This window comes from Pezoporus wallicus, unplaced genomic scaffold (genome assembly GCF_028554395.1).
Source record: "Pezoporus wallicus isolate ANWC-B61680 ecotype Strahan unplaced genomic scaffold, APGP_CSIRO_Pwel_v1 contig_3486, whole genome shotgun sequence".
NCBI classification, from domain to species: domain Eukaryota; kingdom Metazoa; phylum Chordata; class Aves; order Psittaciformes; family Psittacidae; genus Pezoporus; species Pezoporus wallicus.
The window spans coordinates 6,567,984-6,589,505 of record NW_026642292.1 but is presented as its reverse complement, the minus strand read 5'-3'; the positions used below and the strand labels follow the sequence as shown (position 1 = coordinate 6,589,505).

Genomic DNA, 21,522 nt, shown 5'->3' with positions numbered 1-21,522 from the left:
TATTCTTAAATAGTCAATGTATGCAAAGATTATGAAGCTTAAATTATTGTAATATATTTGAACTTATAGGTAATTTCAGTTACAAAGTTTATTTCTATATATAACAATGTACAGCACCATAGGAAACCCTATTCAAGAAATCATTCAAGCTGTGGTAGAAATGAGTTCTAATTAGCATTATCACCCATAGTAAAAGTGCACATGGTAGAGTGGCAAATGCACATGTCTATTTCATTTTGTTTAGAATCAGTTTTCTTCTGGATAAAAGAATATTACAGAGGCTAGTCATATACGCACCTGTATTTATGCGTATACGTGCACATACATAAAATGGCCACATTTTATATCACCTTAAAAGCATTTCAAAGACCCTCAAATTATACACACTTGATTTACTACATCAACTTCAGTGAATTGTTTTGATGAACATTTTAAATTAACACAACTTCTGCCCTGCCAAATTTCCTAGAAACAATTAGAAAACTTCTGTTAAGGAGCTTCTGCAACTCTCCCATCCCTTAAGCGTATCAGCGGAGAGTTGTGGTGTCTGCTCAAATTATTTAAGCACCTGCGCACTCATCCAATCTGTAATTCAGAAAAGATGAGAAAATATCTCTGATCACCTTATCATTCGGATTAGGAGGTTCAGATATTTTGTGTGCAGTGAGTAATAGCTTAAAAGAAAAACATCTTCCTAGCACTCTCATTAAATACTTAATTAGAATAATTGGAAGATGTGGACTGGATGATCAGGTAGTGAGGTGGACTGCGAACTGGCTGAAGGAGAGAAGCCAGAGAGTTGTAGTCTATGGGGCTGAGTCTAGTTGGAGGCCTGTAACTAGTGGAGTGCCTCAAGGGTCAGTACTGGGACTGGTATTATTTAATATATTCATCAATGATTTAGATGAGGGAATTGAGTGTACTATCAGCAAGTTTGCTGATGACACTAAGCTGGGAGGAGTGGCTGACACGCCAGAAGGCTGTGCTGCCATCCAGAGAGACCTGGACAGGCTGGAGAGTTGGGCAGGGAATAACTTGATGAAATATAACAAGGGAAAGTGTAGAGTCCTGCATCTGGGCAGGAACAACCCCAGGTTCCAGTATAGGTTGGGAAACGACCTGTTAGAGAGCAGTGTAGGGGAGAGGGACCTGGGGGTCCTAGTGGACGACAGGATGACCATGAGCCAACACTGTGCCCTTGTGGCCAAGAAGGCCAATGGCATCCTGGGGTGTATTAGAAGGGCGGTGGTTAGTAGGTCGAGAGAGGTCCTCCTTCCCCTCTACTCTGCCCTGGTGAGACCGCATCTGGAATATTGTGTCCAGTTCTGGGCCCCTCAGTTCAAGAAGGACAGGGAGCTGCTGGAGAGCAACAAAGATGATTAAGGGAGTGGAGCATCTCCCTTATGAGGAAAGACTGAGGGAGCTGGGTCTCTATAGTTCGGAGAAGAGGAGACTGAGGGGTGACCTTATAAGGGTCTATAAATATATAAAGGGGGAGTGTCACGAGGATGGAGCCAGGCTCTACTCAGTGGCAAACAATGATAGGACAAGGGGTAATGGGTACAAACTGGAACACAAGAGGTTCCACTTAAACTTGAGAAGAAACTTCTTCTCAGTGAGGGTGACAGAACACTGGAACAGGCTGCCCAGGGAGGTTGTGGAGTCTCCTTCCCTGGAGACATTCAAAACCCGCCTGGACACATTCCTGTGTAACATTATCTAGGTGTTCCTGCTCCGGCAGGGGGATTGGACTAGATGATCTTTCAAGGTCCCTTCCAATCTCTAACATACTGTGATACTGTGATGTGGCACGAGAACTGTTTTTTCTATGATATGATAGGGAGCAGAATGCATGTCCTGATGTAAAATTAAAAGATTTTTTTACTGTGTTATCCAACACTTGTGTATACACTGTCCTACTTAAGGTCAATAAAGATAGAGTGAACAACAGTAATTATTCCAACATTATTTATCATGATTCTTTTATATTTAAGAGGTATTTTTTGAATTCAGAGATGCATTGAAGGAGTATGGGATTGAACTGCATTATATTCTACCCTTTATATGCTGATAACAAGAGCTTTATTATTATTAGGAAAATGAGATATCAAGTCTATTTCATACCTGCAATACAGACTGCACTCCAGCTCGTACATTTTGCTCTTCCATATCAATTTCAGACATTTTATGCAAAGTGTCTTCATAACAGCCATTTCTTGGCCAGTTTGAGTTTCTACCATGATTGGAGTTCATGCCTTTTTCCTGAAAAATATTTTTTTAAAAATCACATAGATTTGTAGAGAGGTATTTTGTTTTTACATGGAAGGAAAAAGGATATAATAGATAAGAAATAATAAACAATGGTAGACAGATGTTTAAGATGCATCTTAAAGACACAACTATATTTTAAGAAGTTTGCGGCAATTATTTTAAAGTATTCAGATGAAATAATTATTTCCCTCATCCTCTTATTTCACTATAACTTACACATAGCTGATGGTTGGCATATCGTATAACCCACATCTTGAGAACAGTTTATAAAACTATATGAAATTTTAAACTGAACTAGCCACACTTTAAATCTACAGACAATGGATCAAAGTGGTATCCCATTCACTGTTTAATTACTATTGATTTTCCCCAATAGATGGTCTGACATCAAATGAAACCACAAAAAGGAAATCTGAAGAGCGACTTTTTACAAAGGCATTTAGTGACAGGACAAGGGGGAATGGCTTTAAACTGAAAGAGGGAAGATTCAGATTATAAAAAAATTCTTCACTAGAGGATGGTGAGACACTGGCACAGATTGCCCAGAGAAACTGAGGATGCCCCATCCCTGGAAGTGTTCAAGGCCAGGTTGGATGGGGCTTTGAGCAACTTGGTCTAGTAGAAGGTGTCCCTGCCCATGGCAAGGGATTAGAATGAGATGATCTTTAAGAACCCTTCCAACCCAAACCATTTTATGATTCTACTCTGTCTACCTGCGTATCAGAAAGATGTACATATATTAACCAACAATATTTTACCTCTTCTCTTTCTTTTGCTTTCTCTGATGAACTGTGGTCAACAACATTTTCATCACAACCTACAGTTGTGCACTGCATTATTTCTTCAGGTTCTTTCATAAATAAAGGCTTATCTTCTTGTTGAATCCATTCCTGATACACTTTTACCACTTTTCTCATTGCAGCTGCTTCACATATTGGCAACAGAAATGCCTGCAAGTACAAAAAGAAACAAATGAAAACCCAATTGCAATACTTGAAATCAAGTTGTGCTCTATAACATACAGTTTCTAAGGGATGGGGAAGGGGGGAAAATACAGCCACTGCAGGATCTTTACAAATAAATGACTCCTAAACCTAAATGTTCGCTCACTTTTTTTTTATCTGTAAGCTGAAAACATGAAATAAAGTTCTACAAAGAAAAGTCAAGAAAGTACTTAAAAAACTTCACTGCCAGAGAAAGAGATATAAGAATCCATATAGGCATATCTAGTCCAACACCTAGACTGCTGAAATTATGATCAAACATTCATCAGAAGTATGCAAAATGAATGAGCAGAAGTTTCTATTGCAACATCTTCTATTCAGACAATTTGGAAGATTGGAGTTAATTTTAAATTAGTAAAAAATTCAAGTGACACACACTATTGGTAGACATCGATCTTATTTTTAGTTAAATGAGGTTTTGCAAAACACTATCCTTAAAACAAATGCCTCCCTGAAAAGACTTCAGAACTCCCGTTTCAAACAATCGTGCATTTGAGTCAGTGTGATGGCTGCTCACTGCCCTCTTCAGGACGCTTTCTGTATCTGCTGTGCTGGTAACAACTAGTCACAGATCAGAAACTTTTGATATTAGTCAGGTTTTAACTAACTTAAAATACATTTACCAAAGACTGAGACGCCCTAATTGTATTTAGAAAAGAACAGATTAAGCTCCACCAACACATAGTTTTATGGAGTCCATGACGTGAATGTCGAAAACTCACTGCCCACGTCTTTTAGGAGTGCTCATTTGACACAAGCAGGGTGCTCTCTCTCTGGAAATACGCATTTCATACCAGTATTGCACTAAAAATTATTGTGTATTACAGAATTCAACTGACAAATTCATCAGTTACACACTATAGCTCATCAAGTCCAACAGTCTTCTGTGAGCTCATATATATTTTTGTACCCTGGAGTCTAAAATGCATAAAACTTTTTTTTTTTTTATGGACAATCTTCTCACCATGCAGTTCAACTTAAACCTTTTCCTAACTGGAATAACTTAGCCTAATGTTTTAGAAAAATTAAAAATATCTGGCACATAAGAAGTGAACTTACACTGAAAACTTCAGGCTAAACAATGACTTAAATGAGACTGCATAACCTCACATGAAATCCAGATAACCTGCATAACTCACAGACTGCCTTGTGAAAAGAATGAAGAATGCTGTCCCTTTCACTGAGGGAATGGGGCTCGGGGACGAAAGTTTCTAAACAGCCCATCAAAAATTTAGATTCTATATTCAATGTCTCAGACTCTGTATACCCTTGAGTGGTAGCTGAACTCGGGTAACTTACCTCCCTCAGTAATGTGTCCAAACTCTTCTATACATTGAATGGATAAGCTACTGAAATTCATTTCCTCATTCAAAAAAATCCCTTTCATCCAGATATACCGGAATTTTAAAATACTTAGGTTTTTGCTGTTTAAAGCAATTAGTGCAATGCATTTCAACCGAAACGTAATACTTTTCTTCTTTACTATTGTTTGGAAAAAATTCTTCATCTTTTGATCTATAGAATGGGCCATAAAGAGAGTCTATCTGTTCTCACACATTTAACTCAAAGTTACGTATTTTCACATCATAAATAAAGGCTACGTATTCTAGCATATGTTCTCAGTTTAAATTTGATTAATAGTTTCCAGTTGAGAAACACTATTTTGAGTACGCCCAGCTAACATTTCTGGTTACAGTAAAGTCAGAAGCAGAAGCTGTTACCTTCTAAAGCTATGTGTCCCACTCTTCTGATGAAAACTATCAAGGAAAGGATATTCAGCTGCTCCCAAAACAACTCTTTAACAGCTGCAGACTCCCACAGAAGGTTTATTTTAATATGCTTGGTTGAGAGTTCTAATAGCTATGGGGCTGATGTATGAAAAGATAGAAAACTCCTGTCTATGGGGAACTATAAAGTCCAAGTTAAATGTTGTCAAACTGCTTATTAAAGAAATAAAAGTAGAAAAATCAGAAACTGTAGATATTCTACACAGAAAACATTTCAGAATTTTAAGTTTTCCATACTTAAAACCTTCAAGGCAAGATGACAGAAAAAACTTGTACATTTTTGTAGCGTTCTGCTTAGCAAATGCTCTTGAAAAAAAAACAATGACATAACGATCATTTATAATATAATAAAGATTACTGCATTTTAAAAATGGTTCTTTACCTGTCGAAAAATCTCAGTTAGAAAATTAACATTGCTTCTTTTAGCAGAAAAGACTTTTCGGACAATTTCAATATCGGTTAAATGCTCTTCATCAATACTGCAGAGGCTGGAAGAACTTGGTTCTCTCTCTGTTAAAGTACTTGTATTAGAATGAGATTGTTCTGGCTCTGCATTTCTATCCTGCTTATCAGTACTGTCATTTTTGCTGTCTTCCCGTGAAGCCATGCTAGCAGCTGCTCTCTGGAAAAAAAAGAATAATATTCTATAGCTCATGTTTAGTGCAACCATTAACTTGTACAAAGTGCACTGTACAAGTTATACAACAGTATAATTTAAAACAGTACAAAGGATTCAGAAAAAAATTAAAAAAAAAAACACAAAACCAAAAGAGGATTCAATGTATTTCAAAGCTTCTTACAGCTATGTGATTAAAATAGCAGAACTTGAAAAACAACAAAAAACAAAAAACTACTAAAAAAACCCATAGTGAGTCTCACTAAAGTGAATTCACAAGCAGAAAATTTGCTTAGAAATTCCTTTGTTTTAATTTTTCAGGACTGCATGCTGCTGACATCATAATTAAGGCAAAAAAACAAACCCAAACTTTTTTATATATTTGGTTTTACCTGAATATTCTTTGGCACATTTTCACCTTCCATTCCAGGAATATGAGGTCCTGTATGAGGTTTTGGCTCAAGCCAGAAAGACACCAACCATCGAATGACAATAACACGAGCCTTAATAAAAGGTTCTTTTGTGCAGTACACTGCCTCATTGGTTTCAGCATCCTTCTTAACCATTACGTAATGTGGCTTTGGTCTCATTTGTGGTATATCTGTAAGGAAACACATCATCTTAAAAACAGCTGCAGAAAGAAAGCTCTACACAAGAAAGAAATCCTAAAATCATAACCAATACACGTGAACATTCAGAGGCACTATTTTTTCTATTCACTGTTGCACAACTCATTCTAAGGTGTGCCAGAACGGACACAGAGAAAATTTCAAGACTAGACTATAAGACTTCATGAGGCTGTAACTGTCTCCTGGAGGGAAACAATACTGTTGGTCCAAGAGACAGAAACTTGTTGTTGCTATGCAAAACCTTTAATTTTTTATCAGAAAGTGATTTCTATAGCCTTACATCTTTGCTTGCACTTTTTTCTTTAAAACAAGTGAACACATTTCTTTTGTTTCCAGCTTATTTTAAGCTACATGCTATACCAAAAATTTAAAGATAAAACTAACAAAGCAAACTCACTACTCCACACGTGCACCTAAAAAACTACAAAGGGGTTCTAAGTACCAAAATAATTGTTAATTGGACTGGAATATGGCCTACAGGAGAAAACTGCCTTCATACAGAATTAAGATAGTCAAATGTCTTCATTTTTAAGATGTGTTTATAGTTGTTTAAGTTACTAAGTAACAATGTACATGAGTGATACCATTTTACAGCCTTTTAAGAGTCCTGTATGTCATATCCCCTACTATCAAACCTACTGGGAAAAGCAGATACAGTTCAGAGGCAAGTGATCACTGCATTTAATAATGCATCCCTAGAAAGATCTCTATGGTGGTCTGCAGCAATTCACAATAAAGCAATATAATTAGCAATAAGGGTCATCAGTTATTAATGATACAGATCCCAACATCTAATTATGGCTATAATGGGAAAGCTTTAATTCCAAACTGTATTTTAACAGTAAATGCAATAAGCACAGTCTCTTCTGGCCCTTCAACAGGTGAAAGATGCAGAAAAAGATGAAAGAACAGCAAAGATGAATAGAAAGATGAAACAGATGAACAGAGATGAATAGATGATTAGAAAGATGAATAGAACAGAAGACGTTCTGCTCCAAAGCCACCACATGAGTCTGGCAGCTTCATCTAGTCCCACATCTGCACTAGCTAATTTTCCTGGAGTTTACTGCCAAAGCAAGGGCACATTGATCTTCCTATGACTTAGCTGAAAGATGATTCTGTGGTCATAACTTCTGTATACGGGCTTGCAGCGAATATCATGAACAATGCCCAGTGGTGTGCCAACTGGCAGGCACTGTGGTTATTTGGGGTCTATAGCCTACAATTCTATCTTCTCATCAGGCATTCTACATGATGGCTCAGGACTGTTTAGTTCTAGTTCTCTACTGTGCTAGTGACAAAGATGCCAACAGTGTCATCAGTATTCCTGAATCTGCTTCAGAAAAAGTAACAGTAATAACTCAACAAGGTTGGAATTTACATGCAAAGTAAACCCATAACAAAGATGGAGCAGAGAGGGCAGGGGGACAGGGCATTTCATATGTGCTGGTTTTTTTAAACATATGGACTGTTTTTTTAAATTGTGCATAATGGACATCGCTGCATAGACAAATATCAACAGCCCAGTTCAATCCAGCCATGTATCAGCCAACTCGACACCGCAAAATGTCATTTCTGCAATACTAATCATCAGTCTGAAGTACTTTCAGATGCGGATGACATTTCTCTGCGAGTAGCATGCCATGTCTATTCCTAGTTCTAGAAGGGCAAGTATGAGATCTGCTCTGATAGAAGAAGTAGATGAAAATCTGTCTGAGAACCAATTTTAACACATGCTGTCAGAACACACCCTGCTGGTGGTGTTTCAGTACCATTACTTTCATCTGGTGACAACAACTTTCTCTCCCCCCCCAAAAACAAGCAAACAAACAAAACAAAAAACAAACAAACAAACAAAACAACCAAAAACCAACCAACCAGCCAAACCAAACCAACCAAACAGAAAATAGAAATAAGGAGGCATGGAAAACGATGATCCTATCCAGATCTGAGTAAGAGATACATTCCATGGTTTTACAGGCCAGAAGGTAGTTAAAAGATACTAATGGTAGGAGTCAAAGAAGATGCAAAGTAGTCATGTTGAAAAATATAAAGTTGTTCCTTGACTATATTTTACTAATGCAAGGTTGAGAGTTGCTTAGTTGTTTTAGGAAATCCAGCATAACTTCTGCCACATTATGGTCTCATACTTCAGGAGAAACACATCTAGATAGCAGCAAAGAAATATTCAGCTACTATCTAGGCAACTGACTTACGATAGCCTTTTTTAGGCATTTGAAGTGAACACTGCCTACCTGCCAAACTGCTGGAAAGGTTTCCTTGTTAACATTACAAATAAACAATACAAAATCCACCACTAGCATTGAGGATATCCAAGCTGGTGTATCTCATTGTCATTTCAACAGCCACATACAAAAGTAGTGAAAAACTCATCATGGTGTTGCTAAACTGAGGAATGTTTCCAGACCAGACTTTAAAGTTATATCCACTATTTTTAATGGAAGCATTATTTTAAGAGGAAAAAACTACATGACTCTTGCATACCATCTACCTAAGTAATAAATCCACAGAATACTTAAAAAAACTCACAAAGACTTTATTTACTACAAATAAAAACCAGTACATTGTTTGCATTCTGTGGAAAGCAGCAAGTTAGTAAGAAAATTAATATATCTTAAACAGAAGCATATAAAACAGCACAATCAGTATAAAAAAGGAAGCAAATGTCTGGTAATGCAGTATTTAAAGATGCAAAAATCAGTTTCCTCTGGTATCTATTAGCATTCATCAGGGCATGAAACCTGCAATACTGGCACTATTTTCAAAAGGACAAGACATCCAGTCGACATGCAGTTAATACATCTTTGCAGCACACTGTCTCCTTCTGTAGTTTCATGATACTCTCGCAGAACATCGTCTTGCTCTAGTTCCTCTCAACTACATTATTTGGTGCAGCTGATTCTCAAATGTATCCTCCTTCAGTCATTTCTTGTATTTTCACATTCCTGTCCATCTTGGAAGTAGCTGTCAAGGCTCCAAATGAGGATGCTGACACAAAACAAAAGCAAATAAGCTCATTAGATTAACTCAAGTAGCACAGGAGGAAATACTCCCTTCCCCTTAACTTTCAATTTTTCCTTTTTTTTTGTTGTTTTGGGTCTTTCCTCATCCCCCACCCCTCCCCTCTAGGAATTTGATGTAAGCTGGTGCCAAAAAAGACAGGAAGCTGTAAGGTGGAAGACATAAGCAGGGTAGAAAATGAAAAGGCTAGCAAGAAGTTACAAAGGTAGATACTTGTAGTTTTGACCATGCTTACTTTGTAAAGTAATAAAGGGTTCAGAAGGAATGAAGTGCTGCAGAGAACTGTGGCACTGCTCACTTTGTTTCTCAGTAAAAGAAGCAGCCCATCTAAATATCTTGGAAATGGCACAAAGGCACATCATTATGATGAAAGAAACAATGCCCTTGCAATCTTATGGTCAGATCTGCAGTTCTTACTAAACAGTTTCTAAAGACTGTCTTACAGATGTTAAAAGACATTCAAAACAAACAAACAAAGCCCCAAACTAATCTCATGGGTTCTTCTAAGCCTGTAATACTCAAGCCAAAATTTGGAGGAAGCACAATACAAGTGTCTTATAATTGGAAAAACTAGCGCTTGTTACTGTAACTAATATACTTATCTAAAAATCTGGCTTCACAGAAAGAAAAGAAAATCTCAATCCAAGAGACTATCTGCAGTAAAGCCCTGTATCAATGCTTGCTTACTAAAACTACTGTTTTGCTTTGTACCTCATGACAACCCCTAACACTACACCAGTAGCACAAGAAGCTGGTTTTAGTAGCAGGCTCAGTGCCCAAATTTGCTCTGTTTTCTGCATAAATGCTGTCAATTTTGTTCAGAACAGGCACAGAATTGTTCACAAGTAGGGTGGGAAGATGCATGCCAGAGAAGAATTTCTTAGAGGAGAAAAGGCTGTTCTACTTACCAGTGTCTTTGTTGTTTTCATTACTGTATTTTTCCCAAAATTTTTGTTGCTGACCTTGCACAGTTATTGATAATAGTTTTGGAGATCTGTACCCATTTCTTCTTTTTGCTTCCCATTGTCCTGTTCTTTACTAAGGCCTTGAAAGCTTCTTGTTTACAGTTCACAGAAAAGAGAGATGACTCCATGAACTATGGAAGACTCAATCAAGATCTTCATAGGAAGAGAAAATATCATTTCCACATTTCTTGTTCAAAGATGTCAAGCAGCAGTAGGTTTGCTCTCTCAGCATCTCAGCATCACTTATCATCCCTCTTGTACTTATTTTATCACTGAACATCTTCAGCAACTTCACACAACTCTTGTTCTCCTGTTGCTTATGGCTAGATTTATATCGTTTCTTCTCCCTAGATGAGACAGTCCACTGCTTGTCTTTCCCAGGAGAACGGGGTTTTTTAAACATCCATCTCTGATGAAAGCCACATCCAAATACATGTACAGCCTGCCAGAATCTAAGACCTTTTCAATAAACTTCCATGACAGCTTGGTTTTAGAATATGAAATTGTGTCTGGACATCACTACTAACCCTTGAGATAACACAAACAGGTAAGAGGTGCAGTGAGGTGTCTATTATTCAAGTAATGAAATGGCAGCTTAAAGCCTATGTATGTGGTACTACTTTGCAAACAAGGGTCTTGAACCCTATTATCTTCCAACCAACATGTGCATGGGTACTTGCAAACCTAAGTTACTAAAAATCAAGATTTGCAGTGTTCTAGTTGAGAATGGGCTAAAAGCTAGGTTCTCTTAGAAAACACCTAAAATTCTGCTCTCTATATGGAAAGGTATATTCTAGCACCATCAGCTTTAAAGATTCTGTTAAACCCTAACTTCCTCTTTCTACTCACTACTTCCTTTCCTCTTCACAAAATACAGTTGACACAAAAAACATAACTAACTTTGCCCTGGCCAAACTATGAGCAAGCACCATATGATCCAAACACTATGACTCTACACAGATAAAACCAACAGCTCCCAAAGAATGGCACACTAACACCTTTTATCTCAGCAGCGGTAGTTTCTCCTCAGAGTACAACTTAAATTGACAATGGAGGTCACGTTAAAGAACTGTTTTACAAGGACATGACTCTGAACAAAGGGTCAGGTGCCTCCACAGAGGACTGAAAACCATGAAGAGGAACCATATTTTCTTTCATTAGAAATACTTTTGGAGAATGTTCTTTATGGGCAAAGCAAAAAAATGCTTTGCTATACAACCTAATAGGGAAAATGTAATGACTTTATCAGCTGTGTTAACACTTACCAAGTATAGGGTTGTACAAGCTGGTCTCCTTACAGATGTTTGGGAAAATAGAAGGTAAGTAGTATTTCTTAAAATTTGAGAATAAAAATGAAAATCCCTTTTCCTGGTTTTCCTTGTTCTTCCATTCTAAACTCTTAACCTTATAAAAAAAAAAACAAACAAAAACAACACTTTAAGAAAGATGAAATAGAAACTAGCTATGAAATTTCAATGAAACAACGATAGTTCTTTTCTAAAATGTTACTTCAAAATGAACTTGAACACATCAAATACCAAAACCAATAGAAATACATCTGCTTTTATGGCCATCTTGCCAAGCCATCTTGCTTTCAGGCAGAAATTACCCCTTAGTTTGAAAAGCAAAATCCCTGACCACCACAAAACCCACAACTGAGCACAGTTTATACTTTCACTGTTGAAGGCAACAAGGGCAGGGACAGGGAGATGAAAAAGGGAAGGGAGCTGAAATTAGCACTGCTGGAAGTGACTGACAATTCTTTTCTCTACATGCTGCAATTTCATGCGAGAATGTGTGGTAAACAAACCTATGAGCCTTCACACAGAAGATAAAGAAAGATATTCTAGGATTTACTTTTTACAAAGGACACTTAAAGGACAGGCAAGGGATAGGAATGTTTATAACATTTTTATACAGATTTGCAGTGCTACTAGTAAACGTTGCCTTGTAATAGACAAACAGGCACTGGTTATTTCATATTTCTTTGCTTAAAAGCTATAGAACATACCTGAATTACTATGTATTTCAAAAGTGCTTCTAAGAAATAGCTTGTTAAATCTTCTTGTCCTTTATCTCCTGATTGTGGAGGAACAAGTGGAGTGATTTCCTCTATAGTCACTTGAGCTATTTAATAATAATAAAAAAAAGAATAAATCTAACATTTAGACCATTTGTTCTCATGCATAAGAATCTACCAAGTTATGAAAGTAGAAATGCACTGGGGTAAGTAGAGACAATTACAGGAAAAACAATCCACCCACAGATTAATGAAAATTATGAAAATTTAGCTAATAAACCACCACAGAAGTGATTTTTACTTATCTAAAACCACAGCCCTATATACCCTTGGAATCTACCTGCCAAGGCATTTTTTCCAGAAGGCATAATCCACTTCTTTTGGAATTATGCAAACAATAGCCTAACATTTGTGTTACACAAATGCCAATTTTTTATTTGCATCTCTCATGATTTTTCTTCATTCAGCAGCTGATCACTTACATTTGTGTTAAGTTTTACTAGCTCTCTCCTTCCTTCACCTCTACAGTGAAGCTACTTCAAAGTTTACTCTTCTCTCACTCCTTTCCCTCAGTAGAGATATATGCAAGATAACTCCAGAACAGGGCTTAAATTATGTAGCAAACTTATCTGCAGAGCTATCCTGACATGGAATTCATCTGCTAGGTTTCAATAAACTGAATTATCAGTCAAGGAGACACTGCTTGCTTCTAAAAGCAATGCTTGTACCATCTCTAAAACACTGGGTGGAGATGGAAAAAAAGTAACAACACTTAATGTTCAGAGGAAAAAGTGGTTAGCTTCTTATTCACATTTATGTGAATGCACAGTTTGCACTTCGGACCCCACACATAACTCATTAATAAATGAGTTTGAAATCCTACTAGCAGGACTAAATGGATTTAGGAGGCAAGAAACTCCCCGAAGTAACCAGTGTCTGATACTTACTGCCAGAATGAATGGTCAAAAGAAAAACTGTCCTAAGAACCATCTTAACAGAAAAATCATCCTCACTCTATTGAATGACCTTCACAATAAAAAAAACCTTAAGATCTAGAAAGTATAAAAAGCTTATTTCAGAATGCTCAAGCCTTTCCACTAATGCAGACTTTTATGACCTCAGGTTTTGCAATTTACAAGGTCTAATTCTTTTGGAAGATTCCAAGCAACCACAAGAATATCACAGCTTTAATTGCCTGGTCATACACAGACACAGCCAGAAGACCAACCATTTGGCTTTACTTACAGCCCTAACAACTTCTTGAAGGTCATACCAGGTAAACTGCTTTGCATAGCTTGCTCCCTAGAGCATGGTCAAAGGCAGTGCGCCATAGCTCAATACAAGCGAAATCTGCCTGTGCAAGTTTGCAGTAGATCTAGCATCTGCTTGTAGCCCTCAAGAAAATTACATAAAATTGCTCATTAACCAATTCAAACACATGCTATGTGTTAAGCTACTATACCATAACTTAAACAAAAAAAAATAAACAAAAACCCAATACAAAAAAAAAAACACAAAGAAAAAAAACCAAACCAACAACCCACCTTCAAAAAGAACCCAACAATAACAACAAAAGACAAAGTTACCCTTGGAAGAAGACCTGATAAACTGACAAGAAACTCATTAAAAACTCCACATAACCTTGCTAAGTACATACATACATCAGTTCTCTGTTACTGCAACTTGACTTTTCTGTGCTAAGAATTACATACAGAACCGAGAAATACAACCAAATTACTTACTTTCTTGAACATTAAGTGGGGGGTTAATGAGATTGTCTAGTGTTCGGGGGCCATATTCAGACTGTGGTGATGAAAATCCAGGAATCAAGCAAGAAAACATCCACAACTGTTCTCTACTACAGTTATTCTGAAGTGCTTGCAGCCACAAAAGAAAGAGACGCACACCCTCTCGACGTATCTTAAAAGAAAAAAAAAAAGGAGTAAATTAACTTGCCCCAGAAAACACAAAAGCATTTCCAGGAAGAGGAAAGAGAAAAAAAACAAACACAAGTCTATAGTCACTTGCTTGACTACAGGACTGCAAGATGCCATGTGAATTTTCCAGAAAATACAAGGACTGTCACAAATTTTCTAAATGCGTTTGTGAATTAGTAAGAGAGTGAAGTTTTTTGCAGCAGAAGTACCCATTCCACCCTCTTCCATTCCTTCTTCAAGGTGATGAAGTCCTAGAGCAGTGCCCTCCTTGCTCTCACACTAGAGAATTTCAGCACCAGCCAAGCCTGCATGCTTACAGGGGAGTGGCATGGTTGTTTGCTGCAGGACCAAAACTGTTTCTGAATGCCTTCTGCTGAGGTTCTTAATGACTTTTTAGCCTCAGTCTTCACTGGCAAAGGCTCTGACCACACCACCCAAGTCTTGGAAGGCAGACGCAGGGACTGTGAGAATGAAGACCGTAGGCACACTGCAGGAGAGGATCTGCTTCGAGACCATCTTAAGAACCTGAACGTACACAAGTCCATGGGACCTGACGAAATCCATCCACGGGTCCTGAAGGAGCTGGTGAATGAAGTTGCTAAGCCACTGGCTATCATATTTCAAAAATCATGGCTGTCAGGTGAAGTTCCCGATGACTGGAAAACGGGAAATATAACCCCCATTTTCAAGAAGGGGAAAATGGATGACCCAGGGAATTACAGACCAGTCAGTCTCACCTCTGTGCTTGGCAAGATCTTGGAGCAGATTCTCCTGGAAGGCATGCTAAGGCACATGAAAAACAACAAGGTGCTTGGTGACATCCAGCATGGCTTCACTAAAGGGAAATCCTGCCTGACCAGTTTGGTGGCCTTCTATGAGGGGGCTACAGAACTGATGGACAGGGATAGAGTATCTGATGTCATCTACCTGGACTTGTGCAAAGCATTCAACACTGTCCCACACAAAATCCTTGTCTCTAAATTGGAGAGACATCAATTTGATGGATGGACCATTCCGTGGATAAAGAACTGGCTGGATGGCCGCACACAAAGAGTTGAGGTCAATGGCTCAATGTCTGGCTGGAGACCAGTAACGAGTGGTGTCCCTCAGGGATTGGTGTTGGGACCAGTCTTGTTCAACATCTTTGTCGCTGACATGGGCAGTGGGATTGAGTGTGCCCTCAGCAAGTTTGCCGATGACACCAAGCTGTGTGGTTCAGTTGATACGCTGGAGGGAAGGAATGCCATCCAGAGGGACCTTGACATGCTTGTGAGGTGGGCAAAGGCCAACCTCATGAAGTCCAACCAAGCCAGGTGCAAGGTCCTACACCTGGGTCAGAGCAATCCCAGGCAAGCTATAGGCTGGGCAGAGAAGAGATTCAGAGCAGCCCTGTGGAGAAGGACTTGGGGGTGTTGGTCAATGACAAAATGCACATGAGCTGGCTTCAGTGTGTGCTCGCAGCCCAGAAAGACAACTGTATCCTGGGCTGCATCAAAAGGAGCGTGACCAGCAGGTCAAAGGAGGTGATCCTGCCCCTCTACTCTGCTCTCGTGAGACCTCACTTGGAGTACTGTGTGCAGTTCTGGTGTCCTCAACATAAAAAGGACATGGAACTGCTGGAACAAGTCCAGAGGAGGGCCACGAGGATGATCAGGGGGGTGGAGCACCTCCTGTATGAAGACAGGCTGAGAAAGTTGGGGCTGTTCAGCCTGGAGAAGGGAAGGCTGCGTGGAGACCTCATAGCAGCCTTCCAGTATCTAAAAGGGAGCTATAGGGATGCTGGAGAGTCCCTGAAGAGGAGGCCCCTCTTCATTAGGGACTGTAGTGATAGGACAAGGGGTAATGGGTTCAAACTTAAACAGGGGAAGTTTAGACTGGATATAAGGAAGAAGTTCTTTACTGTAAAGGTGGTGAGGCACTGGAATGGGCTGCCCAGGGAAGTTGTGAATGCTCCATCCCTGGCAGTGTTCAGGTCTGGGTTGGACAGAGCCTTGTGTGACATGGTTTAGTGTGAGGTGTCCCTGCCCATGGCAGTGGGGTTGCAACTGGATGATCTTAAGGTCCTTTTCAACCCTAAGTATTCTATGATTCTTTATGTTACACTTGGGTGGCTTTTGTATCATGGTCAACCGTTATTACACTACCCACCAAGAGGTCTCTCTGGTGTAGATAATCCTCCACTGCCAAGACAGCCTGAGCCCCAATACCAGTTTCCCTGCCCCAACAATGAATGGCTAAGGCTTACTTCTGTTTTAACACAATATCCTTCAAACCATTTGCACACATTCCTAACTTAGCTACTCTATGTAAAACACATTACTACTGTGAGTAGTCCTACCAATAATCTGAAGTCATTCTTTCATGACACACAAGTCATTATCTGGTTCTCATTCCTTTGCTTTTACCATAAATGTTCACCCTTATGTTCTTATTTTTATTTGCAGGTATCTTTCACAAAGATAGTACAAAACATTTTCCAATACCTTTAATGAATTTCCAGTGTGAAGAAGCTTCTTTAAAATCAACCCTAAAAAGAAGGGGAAGAAAAATAATACATGTATTTGTTTGTTTGGTATTTTTTGTTTATTACCATGTCAGAGTTCTCGGTCAGACTTGATAGCAACTTTTAAACAAGTCCTTGGCAATCTCCAATTTAATCTTGGTGAACTTGATATCCTCAGGCAACTCTCTCAATGCCAGAAGGAAGAAAAAAGATCACCTTTCATAGCCTCCTCGTAACCCATAGCATCTTTCTTTAAGAATTTTTGGGGATGTGTACATTATAAGTAAACGATCCTCAAGTCATTAATATGCATATCATCAGCACTTCCCATTTACAAATACAAACCACATGCCAATTTTGCAATTTATTAGTAGGAGAAGAAAAAAAAAAAATGGTTTTGTTCTCCCCCCCCCCGTTCTCCTAGCTTGCAAGAGTTAAGACCATAATCCTTGTTCTATCACTTAAAAAGTAAAGGACATGAGTAGCACTAACTACTAATGAAAAAATAAGATTTTTTTTTAAAGAGAGGAGGAAAAAGAAGGGGGGGGGGGGGGGGCTGGAAGAAATAAACTTACCAATACTATGGAATTGCCATCTCTGATGAATCCTTTCTGGAAGAAGTTGCAAAATTTTCTACAAAAAACAGAACCCAAGGATCTATGTTGCAGATGTCACTCTTGGAAGACCAAAGAGCACTCTCACAAAGGCCACAGATCAGAAGCTGTGGTTAACTTGGAAGATTTCCATGCTTCTTTCCTAGGAAGCATTACTGCCCTTTCAAGATAACTCATTCCTAAAGCTAAGAAGTCCAAAGCACTGTCTGACAAGTCTTGCATTGAAGACTTCTGATGTTACTGCAGTTTTATCTGGCCCCACTACCTTTCTGATGGATACTGCTGTTTGTAGTAAAGGGAATGGAATGACTATCTGCCTCAGCTGCTCTGGTTCACAACAGGTTGCATTAGGTTGTCCTGTCTTTATAGAGGCTTAAGCTAGCATGCTCAGCTGTCAACTTGCCTCTAGCACACACAGACATTTGCTTCAGCCTTTTCAACAGAGGGGTAATGAGCTACAGCAGAAGAACGAAGAACCAGCACGGGGCTATAAAGATCTAACACCTCTCCAGTTAGACTGGATGATGATCATCTTCAGAGGGTAAGAAACAGAGCTCTGTCAGTGACAGAATCAGTTAAAAATCTATTAGGTAGCACTTCAGTGTTTATGCTACAGGAATTAACAATTTGCAAATAATCTGACTTCCCAAATGAATTTCTGACTGTGGTCCTCCAACAACCTGTGGAACTGCTTCCAAAGCACAGGTCACCTAATTTCCCTTTAGGCAGGAACTAGTGAATAAATAAACTAGCTCTCTTCAGATTCAGCTGAATCTCATCAGATTCAGCTGATGAATGCTTAGCACATGGTTGAATACAAATTCATTTTTGAATTTGTATTCAACCATGTGCTAAGCATTCATCAGCTTTCAATTCTACATATTCTTTAAAAATCACAATCCCTGTTCTATAACTAGAAGCTTCCATCAAAAGAAAAGAAAAATTTTACATTCTAAGCTATTTCTAAATTATGGACTTTGTTCAGAAATGTTTCAATATCATTAGTTTCTAATTAATCTTAATATATGCTTTTGGTAAGGTTATTGTGAAACGTTATTTTCAAATAATCAATCTTTTTAAAATAAAAGGGATCTATAAAACTAATTCTGCAGTAGTAAAATGAGAAAAATCAGTGCTAATATGCATTCAAAAGGTCAAAAAGATCACAACTAATCAGGGATCGCCTTTGTGAGAATTTCAAAGCATATAATACATGGGAAACACCACCAACAAAAAGGAATGCACTATGTGCAGATGCAGAAAACATTTTTTTCCAGTTAAGACATCTTCCTGCAAAACTGAAAGTCAAATTCTTTTTCTTCTCACACAAAGCATATACATTCAATTCAAAGCAAAAGGAAAAGGAATGCAGTTAAATGTAAAGTGTATTTCAAGCAACTGTAGGATAGGTGTATTGTTACTATTTAATAGGACTTCATTCAAAGCAAAAAAACCTCATACGGGAAGAATCAAGTCATCTTACCTCAAAAATAAAAAGAATAGAATCTAATTCTTCTCTTTGAGACTTGTGACCTAGATGCAATAAAAAAAAAATAATCAATAACGATACAATTTAATTACCAAAACATAAAAAGATCTTTAGATATGTAAAACAAAAACATGCATTTCTACAACCACCATTTTGCATTCCTTGCACTCCTTCTGCAAATAAAAAAAATTCATAGTTATGGTTTATAACACTTACAGTTTTGTACCATTTTCCACTATAGCATCAACGGCTGTTAGAGATTGTAACACAACATCTTATGAAACAAAACTTCTGCAGAACTTAAGTGTAACACCTTAAGAATCTTTACTTTGTAAAAAGGAAAAACCAGTCATCAGAAAATCAACACACTCTGCTCACCTCCACGGTACCCACCTTTATTTGCAGAGTTGGTGCTAACACGTATTTCTGCACGGCTAATGTTGCCATTTGTGACCATGGACACACACAGCTTTATTTATAACGCCCTGTTTTGCTTCATAACAAAAACACAAGTATCAAGACAAAAAATGTTCTACTTGAAATACTTACCTTTTTGTTTAAGACCAACTTCAATAGTCACAAAGTTTTCAAAGAACACATAATATATATGTGAGAAATGTAGGTCGAAAAACTGTTTGAGATCAATTGATTCTGCATTCTCTGAAAAACAGAACATACAGTTCATACAGTTGTTTTTATTTCTTTCAAGTATTCAGTCAGCCACTGCATAGCATTATCTTGCAGGAAGATTTGAAGATATTTTAAAAAAATATTATTGGTAAAGAAGTTCTTAAAGTTTTCGTTTTTTTAAACTGAAGCTAATGAAATTCAAGATGATATACCGTAAGTGTCTAGTGAATTTTAAAACAGGAAGCAGCATCTTCTTGCACAGTCACTGTTTGCAAAACCCAGTCATGAACCAAGATTCCATCAGGACTAGCACTGTACAGATGGATGATAACTGCTAATTTAATAGAAATAAAGCTAATGATGCTAGCCAAACTCTCCAACAGAAAGACCATCACTACCCTCAATTGTAATTACTAGGAAGGCAATACACTATTCTTAGGTTCTTCAGGTGACAAACTAAAGGCTTGTCTACATAACCAGCTGAACAGTGATTTGGATTTTACCACATAATTACTGTGTGACTCTTGCATACATACAACTAACTGGCTGTGCGGCAAAGCGTCCTGCCTTTGTCACCTCAGGAAAAACTCAAAGGAGCATTGCTAGGCCTGTACTATTACCCTCAATACCCAATTAACACAAAAAGCATACTTTAACTTCAGAAAACAGCTACAGCTTGGAGAAGAATGACAGTAAAAATTCCTTGACCTTGCAACTTTTCTATCAAATGCATTTCACCCCGATTTCTTTTTAAGATCACACCTGGCAGCATAATCAGAAACAAGTTTTTGGAATTCAAACCAAACAGTTAAGGAAAACTGAATTTGTGCAATAAATTCTATCTCTTCAGATGAAAGAAAATAAAAACATTTTAATGGGAATTTTGTCCTGTCATTACCTGAAAATAACACTTAAAAACTCCAAGAAACAAAAACCAACCAACCAAAAAAAAAAAACAAACAAGAAATCCCACACAAACTATTTCTACTAATACTGAAAAACAGCTTTTCCTCTGAAGGAGGAAAAACACACTTTGGTAGGTTTGCCACATACAGCAAAAAGTAGCATCTGCTCATGACTGAAGGACACCTACAGTGATTCAGGTCCAGAAATTTGGAACCCTGTGTTGGTCAAGAAATTCGGAACCCATTAGGTATACCCTGGACCAAGAATTACGGCAAGAAGGTGGGAAAAAAAAAGCAGACATAGCACAGAAATAACAATGTAGACGTTAGAATAGTTTGATCTGGCAATAAGCTACTCTGGCCACCTGCATACATCATTCCATTTCACAGCTACTGCTATGCTGAATACAAACCACAGGACTAACACATGCATGGAGAGTCTACTGCTCCCATTGATTGATGTCAAAACTTCCAGCTATATGCTGCTGTAACAGCTTTCTTCATTAATGAAAGATCCAATTTTTTTTCCCCAATGAAAACAGTCTCTTAAAACACTCAGTTCACCTTTGTCCTCACAATCAGCTAAAGATACAGCCCTTAAATTCTCATCTTAAACCATTTTCTTTAACATTAAGTCATTGCCTCTTCTCTGTGCTCTCCCAAAGTATCGTGAACATTGCACACAGAGGTAAAAATCATTTCCTGTGCAAGGAGCATATGCATGTCCGTTTCAAACAGCCTTGAACTGGGAATTTGCAGGAGTTGCTCGTCTGTTTTAGCTACGTAATCTTTACTGCCTGTTTAAGAACAGAGAGACATATCCTTGCTTTTACATGAAGTGGGATTACACAGAAACAGGCTTTCCCCCATAACTCAGGGTGCTTTTTTCTTTTTTTAAATTTTAAACAAAAGAACTTTGTATTCTCCTACCACAGATTCATGTAACTAACACAAACTAATGTATCCCTCCTGTTCTTCGTACTTATGCCCAGAATGGGAGGAAGAAAGGATTTCAAAACAGATCAGGCATCATATAAAATAGTTAGAAAGGTTTCTCAGAATGGGTGAGAGAAAAATGGGACATCACTGTACTCCAACAATGAAAAAATA

General features: G+C 38.1%; 1 protein-coding gene across 3 annotated transcripts in view; it reads right to left on the bottom strand.

Moving 5' to 3' along the window:
* The window catches only part of RALGAPA1 (Ral GTPase activating protein catalytic subunit alpha 1), a 129,548-nt gene that overhangs the window by 98,642 nt on the left and 9,384 nt on the right, over positions 1 to 21,522 (bottom strand). For all 3 annotated transcript variants that reach the window (XM_057428635.1, XM_057428634.1, XM_057428636.1), the window contains exons 2-12: positions 19,427 to 19,537; positions 18,872 to 18,921; positions 17,350 to 17,407; positions 16,755 to 16,798; positions 14,077 to 14,254; positions 12,326 to 12,441; positions 11,580 to 11,718; positions 6,071 to 6,279; positions 5,445 to 5,684; positions 3,030 to 3,221; positions 2,125 to 2,262 (exon numbers count right to left, since the gene is read on the bottom strand). In XM_057428635.1, the coding sequence (XP_057284618.1) occupies positions 2,125 to 2,262; positions 3,030 to 3,221; positions 5,445 to 5,684; positions 6,071 to 6,279; positions 11,580 to 11,718; positions 12,326 to 12,441; positions 14,077 to 14,254; positions 16,755 to 16,798; positions 17,350 to 17,407; positions 18,872 to 18,921; positions 19,427 to 19,537 (1,475 nt within the window). The remainder of the gene's footprint in view (positions 1 to 2,124; positions 2,263 to 3,029; positions 3,222 to 5,444; positions 5,685 to 6,070; positions 6,280 to 11,579; positions 11,719 to 12,325; positions 12,442 to 14,076; positions 14,255 to 16,754; positions 16,799 to 17,349; positions 17,408 to 18,871; positions 18,922 to 19,426; positions 19,538 to 21,522) is intronic.